This window comes from Oncorhynchus mykiss, chromosome 21 (genome assembly GCF_057628025.1).
Source record: "Oncorhynchus mykiss isolate SJ-2025 chromosome 21, ASM5762802v1, whole genome shotgun sequence".
NCBI lineage: Eukaryota > Metazoa > Chordata > Actinopteri > Salmoniformes > Salmonidae > Oncorhynchus > Oncorhynchus mykiss.
Window position 1 is genome coordinate 54105141 of NC_143042.1, and position 24710 is coordinate 54129850.

The 24710-nt window shown below is 44.6% G+C and overlaps 2 protein-coding genes across 2 annotated transcripts; both read right to left on the reverse strand.

Moving 5' to 3' along the window:
• Positions 1-217: 217 nt before the first annotated feature.
• Positions 218-20398, reverse strand: LOC110500790 (uncharacterized). Its single transcript, XM_021578324.3, has 8 exons — positions 20257-20398; positions 14270-14388; positions 7733-7817; positions 7277-7472; positions 5944-6965; positions 4498-5327; positions 1729-1968; positions 218-1252 (listed from the first exon to the last, which is right to left on the reverse strand). Exons 1-8 carry the CDS (start codon positions 20349-20351, stop codon positions 1005-1007), a joined length of 2835 nt encoding a protein of 944 aa, XP_021433999.2. The 5' UTR covers positions 20352-20398; the 3' UTR covers positions 218-1004.
• A 202-nt stretch (positions 20399-20600) lies between these two features.
• On the reverse strand, positions 20601-23735 carry LOC100329196 (IL-6 subfamily member ciliary neurotrophic factor-like). Its single transcript, NM_001171854.1, is given in 3 exon segments — positions 20601-21769; positions 22114-22416; positions 23271-23735. Coding segments are annotated over 3 exon segments (576 nt in total). The 5' UTR covers positions 23403-23735; the 3' UTR covers positions 20601-21628.
• Positions 23736-24710: the final 975 nt, after the last annotated feature.

A 24710-nucleotide genomic window follows, 5' to 3' on the forward strand; every position in this document is an offset into this window, starting at 1 on the left:
TTGACAGATATTTAAGAGACCTCATGATCTGACCTCACCAGTTAAGAGTTACCGGCAGGTGTCTTGATCATTTGAAGGCCTGCAACACTGTTAAATAACATGCCTAAGTAATATTGGGCCACTGAAGGTATTTAGGGCCTATGTTAACTTTGATTGGGTGTTAAAAATGACAGGTTTTAATGCAACATTATCAGTAAGAGACGTGATGCCTACAGTACTGTACAAAATACATTTAGAGTAATCATCCAGGAGTTCAGAGTGTTAGCGACCATATTATAAAACTTACGCTTTTTAAAAAAAACATCAGAATTGGTAAAAAAAAATACAAATAAAGAAGAAGGTTATGCATGCCAACGTATTAGGCAATAATTAGGAGTTAGGCAAAGTGATCGTGTCAGACAAATTATATCAAGTGTTTTACCATTGCAACATTTGATGTAAAGTCACGTTCATCTGGGTGTCTGAAAACGTGCTATACAGGTCACAGCTGGCCATGCCTCTTCGTGATTGGTTATTTCCAATAATTTACAACGATGAGACTCATCACCATCTTTCCTTTGCGGTACCTCAAACTGTCGTGACGACCAGCTGAGATGAACCCTTTTTAGGAGTTGATTTTACTCCTGGTTCAGAGTTTGTCTGTTCAGTGTCTTAACATCATAAAACCTACTGTGAGCTGGGAGGCTTTTTTTTGGTCTTAAAAACTCAGTTTTAACAGGATTCCTAGACCCCTTTTGAGACACTATGTGGATATGTCCCCTGGTCAGAGGAGACATTTCAACTAATCCCAGTTAATTCTCTCCTTGACTCTTGATGAAGACAACACTGCATTACTGGGCTACAGGGCTAGGACTGATGGTGCACACCTAGTCCCAGGAACGACCTCTAAGGTCAGGTCAGAGGTCAGGTAAATTCGGACGAAAAACAAGCAGACTGCACTTCTCCAGGACTAGAATAGGGTCACTCCAGATGGTTGAAGTCAGTTCTCTCGCTCTCTCCCATCTCTATCTAACAGAGTTCCCTGCCCTCTCCCTCCTGCCTTGCTTCTTCAGTAGCTGGATGCGGTTGTGGCAGTAGAACTTGATGGCTCTCCAGTCTCGCTGGTTGCTGACCAGCAGGGGACAGAGCTGCAGGCAGCGCTCGCAGTCCGCCTTGGCTGGCACGCGCTGCTCCATGATGTTCCTCTTCAGGTGCGTCTCCACGGCGATGCGCTCCGCCTCCGACCAGGGCCGCTTCAGCACCCCACGCTTCCCTGGGAACACAGGACAGAGTCATGAACATCAATTTCCCAATTCCAAATCCATACCCACTGAGTACCTAACCCCTAAAACACTTGTGCATACTGTATATTCATGAAACATCGTTTTGACATCTTTTTCCTTACATATTTTGGTATTGTTTTGTTTATACAAGTACAGGTTGGGATAAAGAGAGAGGAGCACAAAAAGTAGACAGAGTCACCTGACCCGGGGCTCGAACCCCAGTGGCCTGAGGAGCCATGTGTCCGGCACACTTGAGTAGATCTGAAAGGACTCGATAACTGCGAGGAAGTTATCGATTGGCTTGTTGAATCCCTCAATTTTCCAACATGTCTGACGCTGGCCTCGCACTGGCTTGCATGGATGTAGCGCAATATTAGGTATTAAAGAGGCTATTGTTCAAAACACATTCACCCAGATCGGTATGAATAGGTGATACATTTGGTCGAAGAAATAAGACTGTACATACCGGACTTGGGCTGAATGACCCTCCTCTTGTGGGCACCAGGGAGCGAGGGGTTGACCGAGGAGGGAGCAGGGGCTTTATTCTTGCTGGGGGGTTGACCTGGTTGCTTCTTCACCTCCCCCACCTTCTCCTCCACCTTCTCCTTAACCTTCTCTTTAACCTTCTCCTTAACCTTCTCCTTAACCTTCTCCGCCTCCACGTCCGAGTCGTCTGAGAAGGAGTCCGCAGAGTTTCCTGACATCACTGTTGGGTAGGGATAGAAGATGGAGAGAGAGCATTGGGAAGGGATAGAAGACAGAGAGAGAGCATTGGGAAGGGATAGAAGATGGAGAGAGCATGTTGGGAAGGGATAGAAGATGGAGAGAGCGTTGGGAAGGGATAGAAGACAGAGAGAGAGCATTGGGAAGGGATAGAAGACAGAGAGAGCGTTGGGAAGGGATAGAAGATGGAGAGAGCGTTGAGAAGGGATAGAAGACAGAGAGAGAGCATTGGGAAGGGATAGAAGACAGAGAGAGCGTTGGGAAGGGATAGAAGATGGAGAGAGCATTGGGAAGGGATAGAAGATGGCGAGAGCATTGGGAAGGGATAGAAGATGGAGAGAGCATTGGGAAGGGATAGAAGATGGAGAGAGCATTGGGAAGGGATAGAAGACAGAGAGAGAGCATTGGGAAGGGATCAAAGACGGAGAGAGAGCGTTGGGAAGGGATTCGAAGACAGAGAGAGAGCATTGGGAAGGGATAGAAGACAGAGAGAGAGCATTGGGAAGGGATAGAAGACAGAGAGAGAGCATTGGGAAGGGATAGAAGATGGAAAGTGAAAGAACAAAGCATGAACAACATGCTTTGTTCATTCACTATAACCTGCCTTATACAATGTAAAAGGCTTGGAGACTCTGGTCAATGTTTTCCTCTTTCATTTACACAATGAGCAAACCATAACATATAACACCAAGACGTGATGTCTGTGAGAAGGACAGATCGTTGTACGGCGGGCAATGCAATTACAAAAAGGTACCCTGTTCAGAGTTCCCATCTATTTCAAATGTTCTGGTAAGTTTGCTCCCAGCTGGCTTCCCAAAATAAATAAAAATTACAAATATGTTTGTTCCCAGCTGTGTCCGAGTGAGAGGAGAATCATCCTTCATGTGTAAAACTCTAAACATGCAATCGCTTACGACAGCTTTATTACCAACTTACAACTAGTAAACATATCGCTACTGAGCATGACCAGCATACTAGTTAGTAAACATATCCCTAGTGAGCATGACCAGCATACTAGTTAGTAAACATATCCCTAGTGAGCATGACCAGCATACTAGTTAGTAAACATATCCCTAGTGAACATGACCAGCATACTAGTTAGTAAACATATCCCTACTGAGCATGACCAGCATACTAGTTAGTAAACATATCCCTAGTGAGCATGACCAGCATACTAGTTAGTAAACATATCCCTAGTGAGCATGACCAGCATACTAGTTAGTAAACATATCCCTACTGAGCATGACCAGTATACTAGTTAGTAAACATATCCCTACTGAGCATGACCAGTATACTAGTTAGTAAACATATCCCTACTGAGCATGACCAGCATACTAGTTAGTAAACATATCCCTAGTGAGCATGACCAGCATACTAGTTAGTAAACATATCCCTAGTGAGCATGACCAGCATACTAGTTAGTAAACATATCCCTACTGAGCATGACCAGCATACTAGTTAGTAAACATATCCCTAGTGAGCATGACCAGCATACTAGTTAGTAAACATATCCCTAGTGAGCATGACCAGCATACTAGCTAGTAAACATATCCCTAGTGAGCATGACCAGTATACTAGTTAGTAAACATATCCCTAGTGAGCATGACCAGTATACTAGTTAGTAAACATATCCCTAGTGAGCATGACCAGCATACTAGTTAGTAAACATATCCCTAGTGAGCATGACCAGCATACTAGTTAGTAAACATATCCCTACTGAGCATGACCAGTATACTAGTTAGTAAACATATCCCTACTGAGCATGACCAGCATACTAGTTAGTAAACATATCCCTAGTGAGCATGACCAGCATACTAGTTAGTAAACATATCCCTAGTGAGCATGACCAGTATACTAGTTAGTAAACATATCCCTACTGAGCATGACCAGCATACTAGTTAGTAAACATATCCCTAGTGAGCATGACCAGCATACTAGTTAGTAAACATATCCCTAGTGAGCATGACCAGCATACTAGTTAGTAAACATATCCCTAGTGAGCATGACCAGCATACTAGTTAGTAAACATATCCCTACTGAGCATGACCAGCATACTAGTTAGTAAACATATCCCTACTGAGCATGACCAGCATACTAGCTAGTAAACATATCCCTAGTGAGCATGACCAGTATACTAGTTAGTAAACATATCCCTACTGAGCATGACCAGCATACTAGTTAGTAAACATATCCCTACTGAGCATGACCAGCATACTAGCTAGTAAACATATCCCTAGTGAGCATGACCAGCATACTTGCCATGCCTCCCTGGTAACAAAGCCATCATTCCTCCAGTAACGTTTCCTCCTCTCTTCCATCCCAATGAGATGGGGAGATTACTAATTCACATGTAAATGCAATGCAACTATTCTCCTTTATTCCCTTCAGAAGGTATCAGGTGCAAACCCTTCATGAACAGAACGCCCCCCTGCCCCCTCCCCACACACACACAACTTTCTCTGATAAGGGATGGAGCTGTGCCATGGATTTGCAGTGTGTAGTTTCCCCTTACCATCCAGCTCTAGACAGATGTGCTGCAGACTCATCCCTCTGAAGAGGACCCCCTCCTTTTCCCCATAGATCACCACCCTGCCCACACGGCCCATCAGCGCCGGGTCTCGGCCTATCGTGGCGCAGCTCTGGGTCACGTGGTACTCCCTCTGCAGGAAGTCTTCCAGGCGCTTGGCGGCAGCCCCGCCCGGCTGGCCCTGCCCCTCGCCTTCCTCCAGGAGCAGTAGCTGGGTGAGAATGGCTACCTGCTGGCGCGCCCGTGTCTGGGTCAACGCCCGGGGGTTCTTGGCGCCGCTGGCCCGCGCCAGGTTGCGCAGTAGGTCGGTGCCCCGGAGCGGCGTGGCGGGCGAGTGGAAGGGCCGGGAGAAGACGTAGGGGCTGTGGGGGTCGACGCCCACGTTGGAGGAGGTCTGAAGGAGCAGCTCCAGGCAGGACTCGCAGTGCGGGGGCAGGATGAGGGGCTGGATGCGCCCCCGCTTGCCCAGCACACCTGCCCGGGGGAGGTGGCAGAGGACCTGATGCTCGAAGGGGGAGAGGATGGCCTCCATGCCTGTCGGGGGGGTGTTGGCCGAGTTAGCCTGGGTCAGGGTGGGGCTTTGGGGGGTGGTGCGGTTGTGGTAGTCCTGGGTGGTGAGCTTGGCCACTTCACACTCTCGGTGGCGGTTGTAGAGGATGAGCAGCGCCAGGCTGGAATGGCAGAGGAGGCGCCAGGCCTCAGCCGAACTGGGGGAGCGAGTGAGAGACAAGAAGGAAGAGTGCTGCTGCCGGCTCAGGTAGAGCACCAGGCAGGAGAGGGAAGAGAGGAGAGGGGGCATGTGTTGTCTGTGGGAGCTAGAAAAAAAGAGAGAAAGAGATAGAGGGAGAGAGAGCGACACAGAGGGAGAGAGGGAGGGAGGGAGATAGAGGGCGACACAGAGGGAAGGAGGGAGACAGAGGGAGGGAGGGAGACAGAGGGAGAGAGTAAAAAAAAATGTCAAAATGTTATATTTGAAAGCAATTTTTTTTTCTTTTCCTGTTGAAAATCAACATCCCACGTATACACGTAAGGACCAAAAAATGTTATGAGCAGAATCAAAAAATTTGGACAACTGCAAACTTCATTGAGTAGGCCATTCAAGTAGTTGGTCTGATGTCATCGCCCCCCGCCCCCCCCTCCCCCCGGTTGAGAACAATAGAGGAGAAGTAGAGTACATAAGAGGAAGCCCCACCCACTTGTGCCATGTCATGAAGATACCTGGACCACCTATTGACATGTGCCTTTTATTAAGTAAATCAGGTGATGAAGGAGCTGAAAAGAAGACCGGTGAAAATTTCTTTATCACACATCTCCATTATAATATTGATAGAACGGCAAAATATGCATTTCAATTCAGAACTTCATATGTAACATTTCATTTAGGCCCAAACATCTCTTTCCGATGTAGCAGAACCATATTACCCATCATACCTAGCCAGCTGTGTACTCCAGTCCCCAGGACTCTGTACGGTCCCCGCTCCACTCAGCTCCTCATCCAGCTCTTCTTCCTCCGGCTTGGGGGTAGGAGGTGGAGGTATCTCTTCCTCTTTGCTCCTGATGGACTCCTCCGCTTTCTGCTGCTCCTCCTTCTCTCTCTTCGGCTTGCGGCCCCTCCTGGGTGGCGTGGATGTGGGAGGACTTTTCACCGGGGCCACCGCAGGGGCGGAGCCTGGCTTGGGCGTCTGAACCGATACGTTGGAGGCTTTTTTGGCCGCGGCCGACTGAGAAGCCAAGGGCGGGGAGAGCGAGAGTGAAAAGGAGACCGCACCCGAGGAACTTCGAGCGGCCACCGCATCCCTCTCTCGCTCCCTGGAGAAAAGAGGGGGAGGGGCGGGAGTAGAGGAAGAGGAGGGCTGGGGGGAGGCGAAGATGTGGCCGTGCGAGGAGGAGGTAGAGGAGGAAGGGTGTGTGTGGAGTGCGGACAGCTCCATGGCAGCCCTGACCTCTGGCTGGTTGGCATGGTGTTTCTCCAGGTGGCGTGCCAGAGAGCGGTAGTGGCGGCCGCAGTAGGGGCAGTGCTGCCGTCGGCTGACAGTGGCCCCGCTGGAGCTGCCGATGTTTATGTTGATGTTGTTGTTGATGTTGGTGGTGGGGGGCGCCAGTGGGGTGGCGGGCTGAGACGGGGTCTGGGCCACGGTCGGGGTCGAGGAGGCAGCCAGCCGGGAGAAGGAGGATGAGCAGGGGCGCCCGGGTCCGGCCCTGGGGGTGGCGACACTCTTCTTCTTGGCGGTGACGGGGGGGGTGGCTATTTTGCGCTTCTTTCGGCGGCGGAGCATGCGGCCCCTCAACTCCTCCATCTCTTCTTCTTCGTCGTCATCGTCGTCTTCCTCCTCCTCCTCTCGGTCCGAATCGCTGGGCTCAGTGTGGGTTAGCGGGGAGGAGGAGGGGGAGAGGGACCAGGAGGGGGTGAGGTAGTCGGAGAGAGACAGCGGGTGGGGGCCAGGCTCTTCATCCTGTTCGGAGACAAATCCAAAAACATAACAAATGAGCAACTTTATAAATCCGCACAGTAACCAATAGAAAAAATGAAATCACAATCAAATATGGAGCCCAACCAATCACAATCGTTACTTGGACAGAACAAGGAAAGAACACAACTAGCAACTAGTAGTAATGCCAGAACAACGGCAATTTTGATGTGTATGAGGTTTCTGTTGGTCAGACGTCATGACCTCTGACAACACTCATTCACGGAGGAAATTTAAGAATAGCTGAAATGGGTTTGCAACGAGGCAAGCTGGCGATGTAATCAGTCATTAGTTACCATGGCGTTCTCTCCCCAGTCCATCAGGCTGTAGTCCACTGTGATCTCCTCCCCTTTGGCGATGTCTCGAATCGCTATGACGACCAGCCGCACCTGACTCCCGCAGTGCACCTCTCGGATCCTACAGTTGGGCGGGGGGTGGAAGAGCACTGGCCCCCGGACCCCACTCGCCCCCTCCTCGCCCAGCTCCGACACACTGGACGGAGGAACAAAGTAACGTCACACACCATCCACTGGAGACACAGCCTTTTGCTCGAGCCTAGCAACCGCACCCGATTTCACTGACCAAGGGTCTTGGTGAGGTGTGTTAGCACCGGGCTTGAACAAAAGCCTGCACACCACTGCAATAGGTAAGGTTGACCCGTACACTGCAGTCTCAATGCAACTACAGACATTTGAGTGATTTCTCAAGACATGTCTGTCATTGGTTGTCTATTCCATGATCCTCTCGCTCACCAGAGCTGGGAGGGGTCGGCGAGGTAGTAAGGGCTTCCGGTCGGAGGCAGTCTGTCCTCCGCTCCGTCCGGGTACTGTCCATCACCTGGGAGAGTCAGAAACAAGTAAGAACAGCAGAACACATTCAACACAACGGATACTTGACACATGATAGGGCTGCAGGACGGAATAGATAAACGTATAATGATCTGCATGTCATTTTTGGCAGTGAGGGGGAGAACACTGCATAACACCATCTTTACTCATTTCTCTCTCTCTCTCTCTCTCACACACACAAACACCAGTATCCCTCTCGCTCCGCCACACACACGGCTCCCAACTTTTAAGAAAGTGGGCGTCGACCCCCACAGCCCCTACGTCTTCTCCCGGTTAAACAGCATTTAATAAGGAGCAGGAGATTCATTTAACAAAGCTTAGGCTACCATTAAGGCCCATATGAATTCTACCATTAAGGCCTATATGAATTCTACCATTAAGGCCTATATGAATTCTACCATTAAGGCCTATATGAATTCTACCATTAAGGCCTATATGAATTCTACCATTATGGCCTATATGAATTCTACCATTAAGGCCTATATGAATTCTACCATTAAGGCCTATATGAATTCTACCATTAAGGCCTATATGAATTCTACCATTAAGGCCAATATGAATTCTACCATTAAGGCCAATATGAATTCTACCATTAAGGCCAATATGAATTCTACCATTAAGGCCAATATGAATTCTACCATTAAGGCCTATATGAATTCTACCATTAAGGCCTATATGAATTCTACCATTAAGGCCTATATGAATTCTACCATTAAGGCCTATATGAATTCTACCATTAAGGCCTATATGAATTCTACCATTAAGGCCTATATGAATTCTACCATTAAGGCCTATATGAATTCTACCATTAAGGCCTATATGAATTCTACCATTAAGGCCTATATGAATTCTACCATTAAGGCCAATATGAATTATACCATTAAGGCCAATATGAATTCTACCATTAAGGCCAATATGAATTCTACCATTAAGGCCAATATGAATTCTACCATTTAGGCCTATATGAATTCTACCATTAAGGCCTATATGAATTCTACCATTAAGGCCTATATGAATTCTACCTTTGATAAACATCTCATGAGTAGCAGACCCCTTTCTTCCTGTGCCAATACCATTCCAAATGTGTTCCTATATACTCCACTACAGTCGGACGCTTCATAATACCTTGCAGTCAAACACATGCATTGTTCCAATCATTTTCCCACCAAGTATGTGTCCGGTTTAGGCTTGGCGTTTTGATAACCGTGGAAATCTCTCTCCTCTGACAATTTGAGTCATCAATAATATTTGCCTCAATTAAAAATAAAGTGAAATGCTAATTAGCAAACGGAGAACACCTCAGAAACACCACGAATTCCTGCAGGAAGCTCCCACACGTCACCTCTAGCCGACACGGTCAGCTACTCTTCAACTACTCGATCAGAGATCGGTGCCCAATCCCATGATGAACACATGTGCTGTATTGAAATGAATTTGACTAAAGTGTTGAACTTCTCCTGTCCCATGTCTCTGTCTTAAAACTAGCGACAGACAAAACTTTAGCTCTAGCTAGTTACACATATTTTGGATGACTTAGCCTTGATAATTGTTTGTACAGTATGTCGACATTGGTGTCTATTTCACACACACGGCTTTTTCCAAGGATGACCACCATCAGTCTGGCCATGTGAAGACCAGCATTAGTCTGGCCATGTGGAGAAGACCAGCATCAGTCTGGCCACGCGGAGAAGTGCAGCTATAGTGAGGGACCTAGCGGTTTGCTCAGGGCCAGCGTGAGGGGAAAAAGGACATCCTGTGTCGGTGACTGTAGCTATTACGTTAAGTTTGTGCATCTTAGCAATACACTGTGTTCTATCCAGCCGTCAGCATTCTCCAAGGAAAGAGTCACTTAATCATTAACCAGATTAACCCGGATACCAAACTTAGATAAATGATAACTCAGTTCTAGAATGTTGTCATTGATGAGAATGAATGTAAACGCATAGATATTCAGAATGTACTTAGTTTAGACATTCAGTCCGTATTGTATTTTCATGAACAGAGACACTTCTTCAACAGGCACAGTATTTATTCATTCAGAGTGGTACATGCATTCACTGTCTGGATTTATAGAATCCTTCACACTATATGATTGATATTGTCAAGTGATAAAATCCCAAGTTATCAATTAAACAAAAAGGTTAATGGAATTGTATAAAATATTCTAACGCTGTAATGTCATCAAATCAAACTTTACTTATATTGCACCTTTTTTTTTTTTTTACAACAAAGGCATTTCAAGGTGCATTTAACCTCCTTCCTGTTGGCAGGTCTCTATAGGTGACCACTTCCTGTTGGCATGTTTCTATAGGTGACCACTTCCTGTTGGCATGTTTCTATAGGTGACCACTTCCTGTTGGCATGTTTCTATAGGTGACCACTTCCTGTTGGCATGTTTCTATAGGTGACCAGGGGATTCTCTCTCCAACATGTAAAAGCCTCCGTGGAGCTCATCAGTGTAGCCTGCAGCCTATTTTGGCGGTCCACAAAATCGCCCATACGGGTGTGGAATGCGAGTGGAGGAAGCCAGCCGTGCCCAACCAGGTGCAGTCAACTGGAGGACCTGTACCCGGCTGAAGACTTACAACCCTCTGTCCCTAGAGCCCCCAGAGGAGGATCTTCAGTGTCTAAGGAACCATCTCTGGGGCAGGTTCAGTGGAATGGCATGTCTCCTTAAACCTGAGCCAGAACAACCGCTACCCTCCCTGTCATCCCCGCCTGTCATCCCCGTCTGGGACATGCAGGCATCCTGGCTGGCATGGCGCAGTCGTTGGAGCAGCAGGAGGATATACGGCAGTGCACCAACCCCAACTGGCACACATTGAGGAGAGGGAGGTTGACAGACAGCAATGATGGAGCAGTGGTTAGGGCCAAGCTCGTTACTCCAACGCTGCTGAAAGGGGTCCTCAGATCAGTCGCTGGACGGGGTGTTGTCTGTAAAGTGGGGCAGAGATAAAGAGGAGGGAATCAAGGCATTCAAAATGGGGGGTTTGAAGGAGTTAGGGCTTTGAGTCACATGGTCCTGGATCCTGGGTGCCTCATTGGACGGTCTGGAAGTCAAGTGTCCCTATGGTCCCAGGGACCTTATCATTGAAGAGGCAGTGAAGTCAAAGGATTTTTTTTTTACATCAAGGATGGAGGTTCTTACCACCTCGGTGAAGACCATCTCCGTGAAGACCATCCTTATTGGCACCAGGTCCAAGGTCAGATCCACATTACCGGAAGGGGACACCTGCCTCTTCATTGTGTGGACCACCAAAGCCTCCATCCCCATCCAGCGTGACGACCTCTGACAGACTCATATCGCTCCTCCTGTCAGTACCTGTTTTCAGGGAAGCCACTGCTCCAAAAATATTCCACATAGTACACACACACACACACGGCTACCAAAATAGGCTATATAACACACAACTGTAGCTCAAAGCAGCAAACTAAAGTAATGTAGTTAACATAAGTTTGATCACAAAGGAACAGTCTCATTCAGTAGTACAACAGTTCACGTTGCATTTTATCATGGATACAGCGGGAATTTATATCTGTGATGTTTAAATTACGTCTTACCCCCAAGAGTGAGAGAGAGAGAGAGAGAGAGAGAGAGCGAGAGAGAGAGAGAGAGAGAGAGTACATCACTTCCAGCAGATGAGAGAGAGCGAGCGAGTACATCACTTCCAGCAGATGAGAGAGAGAGCGAGAGAGTACATCACTTCCAGCAGATGAGAGAGAGAGCGAGTACATCACTTCCAGCAGATATGAGAGAGAGAGAGAGAGAGAGCGCGAGTACACGTGTGCCTATCGGAGTAGTAGTTACAGTCCGGTACATAGCACAGAACCATCCTTGCTTCTGCTTGATGGAGAGACCTAAGGTTAGCTAGTTGGCTACAAAAGCCAGGGTAAATTCAATTCTAGTAATAGCATTTTTTTGTAAGGTAGCTAGCTAGGTAACTTAAAAATGTATAAAAACAAGAATACACGCGAGAAATATACAATATCAATTATTTACACAAGAAACTAAAAAAAAAGGCTATGAAATCTACTTGCTAGGTTAGTTGCTATTGTCGATGAGAGTTTCCATGGAGAAATGTGGAGGTTTCAACCCCACCCTGCAACTTGAGTGATTACCTCAAAGCATGTGACAGGATGTGGAGGTCTGTATGATAGCCACATTGGCGGCTAATTAGCATAGACTTTTTGGGGTGGCAATTACAGATAAATATATTGAATAAAATAAAATAAAAACGTGTCCAAGAGAGATTTATACGGTTCTCAAAACCTCACCTTTTATGACATAGTTCTAAAAATCCCCAACGGAAAAAATGGTGTGGTTGTGGAGTGGTTGAAAAAGTGTATGTAAACTTCTAACTATATGTAAATGTGACATTTCAGTTTGGTTCGAATAAATTAGTAACAATTTCTAAAAACCTGTGTGTTTGCTTTGTCATTATAGGGTATTGTGTGTAGATTGATGAGAAAGAAAATAAAATACATTTTTAGAATAAGGCTGTAACGTAACAAAATGTGGAAGAGGTCAAGGCGTCTGAATACACTGTAATGTGTATTATTTAACATTACTATAAAAATAAACATTGTTTTTCCTGGGGCGGCAGGATCGCCTAGTGGTTAGAGCTTTGGACTAGTAACCGGAAGATTGCAAGTTCAAATCCCCGAGCTGACAAGGTACAAATCTGTCGTTCTGCCCCTGAACAAGGCAGTTAACCCACTGTTCCTACGCCGTCATTGAAAATAAGAATTTGTTCTTAACTGACTTGCCTACTTAAATAAAGGTAAAAAATGAATTGTATACACAACCAGACTTACAGTAATGGATAATTGTTGCTAGCTATCCAATAAAGCCATCACAGAAAAGCAAATTGTTATCTTCTTCTGTAGTTTGGTAACTTCCTGTTCTTCGACCGACTCCGGCCAGAGTATGTGGTGTCCGTCTCGTAACAGAGCCTCCAACTGCAAGGATGGCATTGCGATTCCACTCCGTTGTGGACGTCCCCATTGAAATGCATGACATCTGGCGCAACGTAACGGAGTGCTTATGGGTAATGTGAACTAGGCTTCACACGCGTGATGTATGACGAAGTACTCATCCTACTTCCCTAATAAGGGCAATTACTTTGTTTTTGATATGACATATCTGCCGCCTGATCACGTATGATGTATGATGTATGACGTATCACGTATGATGTATGATCAACAGCAAAGTGGATAAAACGAGAATAAATCACCTCTTACTTTAGCAGCCTTGAAAAAAGGTGTCAGGAAAGGTATTAATTATTTGTATGTTCAACGGGATTGAAAAAAAAACAAAAAACAAAGTTGATTACTACAGACATCTTTCCATCCTACTTCCCTAATAAGGGCAATTACTTTTTTTTTTTGAAAACTCAAAAAGGCATATTCCTACAATAGACAAGGATTGAATGAGTTTTGCGAGGCAGAGCTTAAAATAGGGGAATTGGCTACAGCTGCAAAGGAACCAGCCTTAAATAAATTGCCTGGCTGTGACGACCTAACATCCAATTTTCTTTTGGAATGAACTAAGATTCATTGAATGTATTGAGAGTAATATTTTCATGGCCACTTTTGAAACAAGGTATATTACTACCTATACCCGGGAAATTGGTAGTATTTGTTCATTTTCTTAAACCTGTGTGCTTAGTTATGTACTTTGTACTTAGTTATACAATTATAACCTTTACAAGAAAAAAAAAGAAGAAAAAAAAGAAGATGACATCTGAACTCTGATATTCTATTTGTAGGATGCATTCAGGATGCATTCAGTCATTCAGGATGCATTCAGGATGCATTCAGTCATTCAGGATGCATTCAGTCATTCAGGATGCATTCAGTCATTCAGGATGCATTCAGTCATTCAGGATGCATTCAGTCATTCATTTCAAGAGTGACGGTAGCGATCGCACAGGGAGAAGATTAGCCCCTCTTACAGCTCAATGGTGATACACTGTCTGTGCAACCCCCCCACCCCCCCCCACCCCCACCCCAATAACGTGTTTTATTCTACTACACAATTCACGTGGATGAACCTAATGAAATCAAAATGCAAATAAAAATCTCTGACAAGTGACGGGTTTGCATCCCCGATACAACGCATCATTTTCGCTTACGCTGCCCCAATGTACAAAGGTTACAGCAGAATGATTATTGGGGTCTGCACCGAGGGTGTGTGAATGTGAAGTGGCCATTATTGGACCGGCGCATATAGGAAACTAACTGCTGGTGCAAATTATTATTTTGTTTTTTTTACTGAAATGTAATATTATAAACAGGCACCAGTGGGCTCTTTAGATCGGCGGGGCCAGTACTACCTACGCAACGGTTCTACAGTTTTCTAAAATGGTAGTCTCACAACGTTTTGGTGACATTATCGTAGTACCGGTATACCATGCAACACGTGTGTGTGTGTGTGTTTACCTGGACTGTAGCTGTGTTCAGACAGACTCTCCTCTTCCTCCTCCTCTTCATCCTCTGTCACGTAGGCCCGGTCACACACCTTCACAGGGGTACCCTTCCTTTTCCTGACACACCCCCTCCTACAAAACACACCCCAGGGGTTCCTTCAGATTTAGAACATTTCAAATTTAATTTTTAAAAAAAATACACGTTTTACTGAATAGAACTGACAGATTTATTTTGTACATGACAAGAATGACATTTCTAGATACATTTCATTTACATCTGCCACATTATGAATCGGCCATTTTTTTTTACCATCAAAATAATAACCAAAGTAAGCCTACAGCTAGGGCTGTGACGATAATTGGATAACTGTGACGAGACATTGACGGTTTTGGATGTTGACCATCATGAAAATAAAATAGCCCGTCAGCCATCTTTTTTTTCTTTCTTCTTTTCTTCCATAAAATGTTTCGTCAACTTTATTTGAACGTATATATCTCCTTCACCCATAGCAGGAGTGTTTAACTATTGATTTGTATGGTATTGTTTTTGTTAACTTAAGTCCCGTCTGTTAAAATTGTATTCGTCGTCACCTCCTCTGTCCAACCATCTTTTAAAAACGTGGCGCAATCAGCAGATCCGCTCTATCGCGGACAGGAGAGAATCTCTGAAGGTCAAAATCAGTCCATTCCAAAAGACGAGGGGTGGAGTGGAAAGTGGGGACTGAGGTCAACTATAGAGCCTATAGCCTACAGGCTGGGGGTGGGTGGGTAGCCTCTGCTCTTCACCTCTGACCTTTTTCCATTGTTACAGTAGATTGGAGGAGTGAGGTGAAAAAGATGTCTCGCCTAGCAACAACAACAAAAAAAGTGTAATTATTTTTGTTCTGCACTAAAGTGTAAATATGACTCCTTACATGAGTCGGACAGTGCACTCTCTCTCGAAAGACTGGACACTGAAATCCCACTGTTTGAAAACAATCCCACACAGCTGACACCCTGGCCGAAGTCCCGCGTTGGGGATAGACTTGACTGGCCCCTTGACGAAAATAAAGTGTACTGTATCACCACAGACAACGGGGCAAACATTGTGGCTGCAGTGAGGCAACTGAACTGGCCTTGGCTAAATTGCTTCGGCCACAATCTCTATCTCGCCAACGGCGTGAACAGCGAGAGCACACACACAGGCCAGGGTCTAGGTCTATGGAACTAGTGAAGGCCCAGACGGAGCCGAATCTCCCAAATCACACCCTCATTCTGGGGGAGAAATAAATGTTTGATCAGCTAATAACAATAATAATTTATTTATAACCTATTTGATGTTAAAAGAATAAGCTATAAAAATGTTATTCAGATGCAAATAAATAAAAAATAAAATAGAAATTGGCTAATTTCCTTGAATCATTCAATGTGGCATTACCTTAGATCAACTGTATTTTCACAATGAAATTAGCCTGTTTATTTTGTTTTATTGTAGGTAAACTACTGATAATTAAATTATAATAATCATATAGATAATATTCCGGGAATCCTACGATACATTTGGGGTGGCAGGAAGCCTAGTGATTGAATCCCCGAGCTGGCCCCCATCAATATACACACACAATATGTATTAATAATACAAATCTTAAAATATCTCATTTACACAAGTAATTGGGCGGCAGGTAGCCTAGTGGTTAGAGCATTGGGCCAGTAACCAAAAGGTTGCTAGTTTGATTCCCTGAGCTGACAAGGTAAAACACTCTGTCGTTCTGCCCCTGAACAAGGAAGTTGACCCCACTGTTCCCCTGAACAAGGCAGTTGACCCCACTGTTCCCCTGAACAAGGCAGTTGACCCCACTGTTCCCCTGAACAAGGCAGTTGATCCCACTGTTCCCCTGAACAAGGCAGTTGACCCCACTGTTCCCCTGAACAAGGCAGTTGACACCACTGTTCCCCTGAACAAGGCAGTTGACCCCACTGTTCCCCTGAACAAGGCAGTTGACCCCACTGTTCCCCTGAACAAGGCAGTTGACCCCACTGTTCCCCTGAACAAGGCAGTTGACCCCACTGTTCCCCTGAACAAGGCAGTTGACCCCACTGTTCCCCTGAACAAGGCAGTTGACCCCACTGTTCCCCTGAACAAGGCAGTTGACCCCACTGTTCCCCTGAACAAGGCAGTTGACCCCACTGTTCCCCTGAACAAGGCAGTTGACCCCACTGTTCCCCTGAACAAGGCAGTTGATCCCACTGTTCCCCTGAACAAGGCAGTTGACCCCACTGTTCCCCTGAACAAGGCAGTTGACCCCACTGTTCCCCTGAACAAGGCAGTTGACCCCACTGTTCCCCTGAACAAGGCAGTTGACCCCACTGTTCCCCTGAACAAGGCAGTTGACCCCACTGTTCCCCTGAACAAGGCAGTTGACCCCACTGTTCCCCTGAACAAGGCAGTTGACCCCACTGTTCCCCTGAACAAGGCAGTTGACCCCACTGTTCCCCTGAACAAGGCAGTTGACCCCACTGTTCCCCTGAACAAGGCAGTTGACCCCACTGTTCCCCTGAACAAGGCAGTTGACCCCACTGTTCCCCTGAACAAGGCAGTTAACCCACTGTTCCTAGGCCGTCATTGAAAATAAGAATTTGTTCTTAACCGACATGCCTAGTTAAATAAAAGGTCAAATTAAAAACATGTGCACAGTGCATTCGGAAAGTATTCAGACCCCTTTTCTTTTTCCACATTTTGTTACGTTCCGGCCTTATTCTAAAAATGGATTAAATAGATTTTCTCATGAATCTACACACAATACCCCATAATGACAAAGCAAAAAAAAAAAGTTTAGAACTGTTTGCAAATGTATTAAAAATAAAAACAGAAATCCCTTTGCCCTGTGTGTAGATTGCTGAGGATTATTCTATTTTTTTTTTTAAAATCCATTTTAGAATAAGGCTGTAACTTAACAAAATGTGGAAAAAGTCAAGGGGGTCTGAATACTTTAGACAGACAGACAGACAGAGAACTTGAATTGAAAGAGAACTAGAGACAGACAGACAGACAGGCAGACAGGCAGACATATTGTCACGCAATCTACACAGGTTTTATTTTCTTTGCAAATGTATACACTAAAAAAACAAAGAAATATTACATTTACTAAAGTATTCAGACCTTTTACTCAGTCCTTTGTTGTAGCACCTTTGGCAGCGACTACAGCCTCCAGTGTTCTTGGGTATGACGCTACAAGCTTGGCACATCTGTATTTGGGGAGTTTCTCCCATTCTTCTCTGCAGATCCTCTCAAGCTCTGTCAGGTTGGATGGGGAGCATTGATGCACAGCTATTTTCAGGTTTCTCCAGAGATGTTAGATCGAGTTCAAGTCCGGGCTCTGGCTGTGCCACTCAAGTACATTCAGAGACTTGTCCCGAAGCCATTCCTGCACTGTCTTGACTGTGTGCTTAGGTTAATTTTCCTGTTGGAAGGTGAACCTTTGCCCCAGTCTGAGGTCCTGAGCGCTCTGTAGAAGGTTTTCATCAAGGATCTCTCCGTACTATGCTCTGTTAATCTTTCCCTCGATCCTGACTAGTCTCCCAGTCCGTGCCGATGAAAAACATCCCCACAGCATGATGCTGCCACCACCATGATTCACCGTAGGGATGGTGCCAGGTTTCCTCCAGATGTGACACTTGGCATTCAGGCATAATAGTTCAATCTTGGTTTCATCAGACCAGAGAATCTTGTTTCTCATGGTCTGAGGGTCTTTAGATGACTCCAAGCAGACTCCAAGCAGTCTGTCATGTGCCTTTTGCTGACGAGTGGATTCTGTCTGGCCCCTTGACCATAAAAGGCCTGATTGGGGGAGTGCTGCAGAGATGGTTGTCCTTCTGGAAGGTTCTCCCATCTCTACAGAGGAACTCTGGAGGTCTGTCTGAATGACCATCAGATTTTTGGTCACCTCCCTGACCAAGGGCCTTTTCCCCCGATTGCTCAGTTTGGCCAGGCGGCCAGCTCTACAAAGAGTCTTGGTGGTTTCAAACTTATTCCATTTAAGAATGATGGAAGTGCACTTTTGTTCTTGGGGACCTTCAATGCTGCAGACATTGCAGATCTGTGCCTCGACACAATTCTGTCTCGGAGCTCTACGAACAATTCCATCGACTTCATGGCTTGGTTTTTGCTGTGACATGCACAGCATATGCAGAATATGGCTGTAACCTAACAAATGTTGTAAAAAGTCAAGGGGTCTGAATACTTCCTGAAGGCACTGTAGATGGGGCTGTAATGGACTGGCTGCAATACCGCTTGGTATGACAAATGCGTGGCGTCCAACCACAAGGCGCTACAGTGGGTAGACCGTATAGCCCAGTACATCACTGGGGCCGAGCTCCCTGCCCTGATCCAGGGCCTCTATACCAGGCGGTGTCAGAGGAAGGCCCTAAAAATGGTCAAAGACTCCAGCCACCCAAGTCATAGACTGTTCTCTCCATTACTGCACAGCAAGCGGTACCAGCGCACCAAGTATTGACCCAAAAGGTTCCTGAACAGCTTCTACCCCCACGCCATAATAATGCTGAACAGCTAATAAAATGGCTACCTGGACGATTTGCATTGAGCCCCTTTTTCTTTTGCATTGGCTCTATGCACACTCACTGGACTCTATCCACACTCACTACACCGACACACACACCATACTAGTACTCCTTGTAAATAGTCTTGTTATTGTCATTTTAATGTGTTACTAAGTCCCTTTTTTTGGGGCTCAATTTTCTTACTTTTTAAATCTGCATTGTTGGGAAAGGGCTCATAACTAGGCATTTCACATTAAAGTCTACACCTGTTGTATTTCCAGGCTGTATCACAACCGACCATGATTGGGAGTCCCATAGGGCGGCACACAATTGGCTGTGTCGTCCGGGTTTGGCCGTCACTGTAAATAAGAATGTATTCTTAACCGACTTGCCCAGTTAAATAACGGTTAAATAAAAACTTTATTTTTTTATCTAGCGCATGTGAAAAATATAATCTGAATATTTGTTTTCAAGTGCAACTTTAATAATGATGCTTTTTGGAAACAACTTGGCGCATTTAATAATGATTCTAATGATGAACTTATTAGCCTTTTAGATGCTCTTGGGGAAATTGGGCCATTATATTGGTTGATTACAAATGTAAAAACAAAATGGAATAAAATCCATAAAGTATCAGACAATCAAATAATATATTGGAAACAAAATGTATATATAATAGCTGATGAAATATGATACTTTTCAATAATTGTAGCCATTTGACAAACCCCAATAACCAGGCATATATAAAATGCCCCCCCCCCCCCCCCCCCCACACACACACACACACACACTTGAGAGACAGTACGCCTTTGCATCCCTCATTATACAGTAGACCACAAGTCAGTCAGATCTACACAGTGAAAGTGATGCCTAATGTAACTGACGGATTTCTACCCAACAACATCAGTTTGAATGAAGATGCTAGTAGCACATAGCTAACTACAGTACCAGAATATCTGGCAAACATGTGATTTTAATGCCTAAATTCCTAAAATAACGAGCCATATCGCGTTCGAGTTAGCTAGCTATCAAAATAAAGCAAAACTAGCCTAAATGCAATTTAATCTGTTTAGCTAGCTAGCTATGACTACCGTGTGCAGATGTAACTAGCCAGCTAGCTAACTAACAGATGGCTAATAGTTAGCTAGCTGGCTAATTAAATAACAGACAGGACATTACAGCTGGACAGCTCTCAAACGAAAGCTCAAAAACATACGGATAATCAACAGTGACAGGGTGTAAATAAAAAATAATAATAAAAATTAACAGTAACTAGGTAGCTATTGATCCTGAAGCGAAAAAACACTTTCGCCGTTTTTATTTTTTTTCCTCAGCAGAATCAACACAAGGATGGATACTACTAAACAAACACACCCGCTCAGGCAGGGCTTGCAATCGACTTCACTTTTAAACAAGTAGCTAACAACTGATCAAAAAAAATCCCCAATACGTTATTTATCTCACCCCCGGGGCGGCAAAGGCGGTTTGCTCCCATCCCCGTCGCTGTCGAGGGTCGGTGGCTCCCGGTACTCAAAAGGCGACCGTACGTTCTCCGCCATTAGTACAGCTCCCCTACCTCGCTATCCGGTAGATTGCGTAACGCGCATGCGCGAGTATGCAGAGATTTATATGGTAAAATGGGGGGTTGAAATAGCAGGACAAGGAGGCAAGAAAGCAATAGATCGGTCTCTTACAACCCTTCCTTTTCATTATTATTGCGTTAGAATTAGAATAAAGTAGTCTATAACATGTTTTTATTACATTTATAAATGCACCGAATACTATTCATGAAAAACTACAACAACACTCTAGACCCACTTCAGTTTAATATTCAGTGCAAATCCAAATAATTTACAGATAATGTTTGACAAAGTAGAAAAGCTCACAATAACAAAAAAAATAAATTGGAGGTTATTTCCATTATCATAATATTCAGTCAGAGTTTGGAAGCTGTGTCAGACTGTGAAGGAGGGTGAAGAGGGTGTGACAGTTCTGGCTACACACACATTCAGTTTGCTACTGAGCAATATTGGCTAAAAAGGTACACGTCAACAAGTTAAAACAATCTAGCAGCATTTTCAAGTATGTAGAACATACAATTAGCCTACTGTAAGTGAATAGCCACATTGACATTACAGTAACATGCAGCAACGTGATCCATCACAGTTTATTTTCTGAACTTGCCTGACCAAAAAAAGATGAGCACAACATCGGTATGTCAGTTACATGATCATATCCTTATCTTCGTTGGAATCACTTTTCACCTACGTTAAACAAATGGAATCTGGAGATATGTTGGCATCATGGGGTACAAGTCAACCACCAGCTATCTTCATTGATCAGTAAGCTACATTTTCACAGTAACAGTTTATCAGTCATTTTTTTGGGTTACATTCTAACAGTTAGCGTTAGTCTTAAGTGTTAGTTACGACATGATTCGAACAGTGTTAGAATGTTTCAACTAAAGAAAGCCCCTTCAAATTCTACCTCAAAAGTAGGAAGAATAATTTAACATTTCTCATCAGTAAGACGTTCCGCTTCAATAAATAGACTGTACAACAATAACAACAACTGTCCTGGGACCTTAACACATCATCCATGTCATGACCATCCTTTCTGACAAAGGAATGTTACTGCCACAAGTCTTGCTGGTGCACCTCAACATAGTGAATACAATCGTCTGATGAAAGTCATTTTTAGCATTTCATAAAAGGAGGTTAGTTGTGATTTTAGTAAAGCTTCCCCGCATTGGGGACTATATGTCATAATACCTTAGGATTTTCATTAATAACATGTCTGCTATTGAAAGCTGACTGATCTTAGACTGAGAGAGGAACTAGATATCTTCTCTCCCTTCCCTCTCGGAGTGGAGGACGTGAAGGGTCTGCGAGGCAGAGTTGGCCCAATGGATCAGCTCTAGCAGGACCCGATAGGTCCACATTTTCGCCCCAAAAGTACCCACAACTCCATCAACCTCCTAAAAGAGAAAGTAAAGTCGGTAGTTACAAAAACATCAAGGTTTTCTCACAAGCAATTATTTTTTACCTTTGTTTAACAAGGCAAGTCAGTTAAGAACAAATTCTTATTTACAATGACGGCCTTGTTCAGGGGAAGAACGACAGATTTCTACCTTGTTGGCTCAGGGATTTGATCTAGCAACCTTTAGGTTACTGGTCCAATGCTCTAACCACTAGGCTAACTGCTATCCCAAAATATCATTTTGTGCTTTAGACTGATTAGGACAATGTTTTTTATTTATTTTGGCCTCACTAAATGGAAGATGACCCATGATAATGGTAATTGAAAATGGTCATTTTTAACCTCATTGCACTGATGGTCTGGGGTGACGTCCTCCTCGGTTTCCAGTAGGACCTTGGTGCTGTGAAGCAGATGTCCCAGTCGATCCCGGACGCCCTTTCTCACTGTCTCATACTCGCCCTCTAGCTCACCCATCTCCTCCTCCTCTCGTAGGATGAGACACTCCAGTAGTCCCAAGCATTTGCGCAGGGCTGAGTGTAGAAGCTGAACCTGCTCGTCAGAGCTGAGGTCAGGCGAGGACAGAGAGAGGGACACGATGCGGTCCCCCGCTGGGGTGTGGTCTGACAAGAGGCTCTCCCTCTCCCTCTGAGAGGATATAGGAGGAGAAAAGGTGGGTGGGGAGGGCCAGGGAGTGGAGAAAATGAAAAGATAATATAAGCATGAATACGGAATGATTTTTAAAAAAAGTACTAATGAGTAACATACGCTGCTACAAATTAAGATGTGCGCCAACAGTGCACACCAACCTGCCACTGATTTTGGAGAAATCTACTTTTGTTTTCTGTGGGGGGGAAAAAAAGTGTTGGCTATTCCGTGAAAAGCATCATCTTTATTCAAACCCAATAAAATATCATTTTTAAACAATCAAAACGATTGTATATTTATAAATAATATCTATACAATTAATTCACTCTATACAATTAATTTACATATATTGGTAATTTCTGTAGATTTATTTTTTGTCTATGGGAGCCAAATTTGAGTGACTCAATCGACTAGGGTGGGTTCCCCTGGGTCACAGTTTAATGGATTGGGTTGGGAACATGGAGGAGAGGGAGGGATGGTTTTAAAAAGGATGATTCAATTAGGAACTGCAGCAGCATTAATTACATATTTTGCAAGGCAAGTGCACAGTTACAGTAGACAGTTAATTATTTCTAACGACCAACGTTGGAATTTACCATCTGGCTACAGATCTATCCTGAAACAAGATCTTAAAAATATAAATTTTATCTAATGAGACTAATCGAAGGGAAAATGAAAACAAGAAAGTTACCAATATCTTAAATGGTGCCTTTACAGGTGCAGCGAAATAGGCCTGAGGTCTAACGGGTCGTGAATGACGTGGTAGGTATGCTATGTGGTGTTGTTTATACCCAGTAAGCTGCCCTAAAAAAAATATATACAAATATCGACAAATTCGCTCAATAACTACTCACATATAGCTCCAGAAGATAAGTGCAGTCCTGGTGCAGTAGCCGAGCCAGAGCCGCTGCTCTCCCCGTTCTAGATCGCCCCGGCGCAGGCATGTCTAGGAGCGTGTCTATCTCAATGTGCTCCTGATCAGCCATTTACTCGAGGTGGTTTGCGGTGAGTCGGTGGTAACCAATGGTGGTAACAGGCAGAAAGCAGCCGGAGTGTTTTTCTCCTACTACAGAAATGGAGACTTTATTTATTTATCTATCTATCTAAAGCTACCAACCTCGATATTTTGAAAACGTGCAGATTGAGCTAGAGGTCCATTTCGTCGTCGCAGTAATTTGACCATTTGTTTTATTTAGTTGTATGAACGCGACGTACAGGGGAATGTAATTGGTTCCGGAAGCGACAGGGGCGTTTTTCAGGGACGCACAGCTGTTTACACCCAAACCCGGAGAGGTACGGACACGCAGACGAACTGATTCGGTTCAGCTCAGTCCAGTCTGTAGGCTTGTTCGACATTGCAGCCCGTCATTTATATAAACCCTGTTTTGCTAATGCTATGTATTGACCATTGAGAGGCTTTGAAGCCACGGTCGGCCATATTGGCACTCACCAGTAAGAGCCTCTAAAAAATGATACTTTAAGGAAAATGTTTATTTATTTTTTATTTGTATGTCTAGCTCACACAATAATAATTATAATAAAATGCATTCAGATGTCTTAAATATAATAAACTTGGCAGAAATTGATGTAGACATTAATACATATGGTGCAACGGTCAAAGGCACTGCATCTCAGTGCTAGAGGCTTCACTGCAGATCCTGGTTTGATTCCAGGCTGTATCACAACTGGCTGTGATTGGGAGTCACATAGGGCGGCGCACAATTGGCCCAGCGTTGTCAGGGTTTGGCTTGGGTAGGGTAGGCTGTCTTTGTAAATAATAATTTGTTCATAACTTGCGAGCCTAGTTAAATAAAGGTCAAATCAACTGTAAAAAAATCTAACAGCTTCCAAAATGTTTTTTTTTTTTTTTTTACCATGGTAAGTTAATGCCAAGATGGAGGCGCTGTGGCTTCAACTCAGTGCCTCCTAGCTGTCATCTAGTGAATATATAAATCATTGATTACAGGCGACTGCCGACGTACTGATCGACAAATCACCTTCCATCATAAATAACGACTCATTACTATTTGTATTATTTGTAGATCAGTGATTCAGTCAGTCACAATTTACCCACAATACATAACGGTTTTGGTGCTCTCGAACACAGCCATTGGTTCAGTCCACTGAGGTATGGGTTCAGTCCGCTGAGGTATAGGTTCAGTCCGCTGAGGTATGGGTTCGGTCCGCTGAGGTATAGGTTCAGTCCGCTGAGGTATAGGTTCAGTGCACTGAGGTACAGGTTCAGTCCACTGAGGTGCAGGTTCAGTCCGCTGAGGTATAGGTTCAGTCCGCTG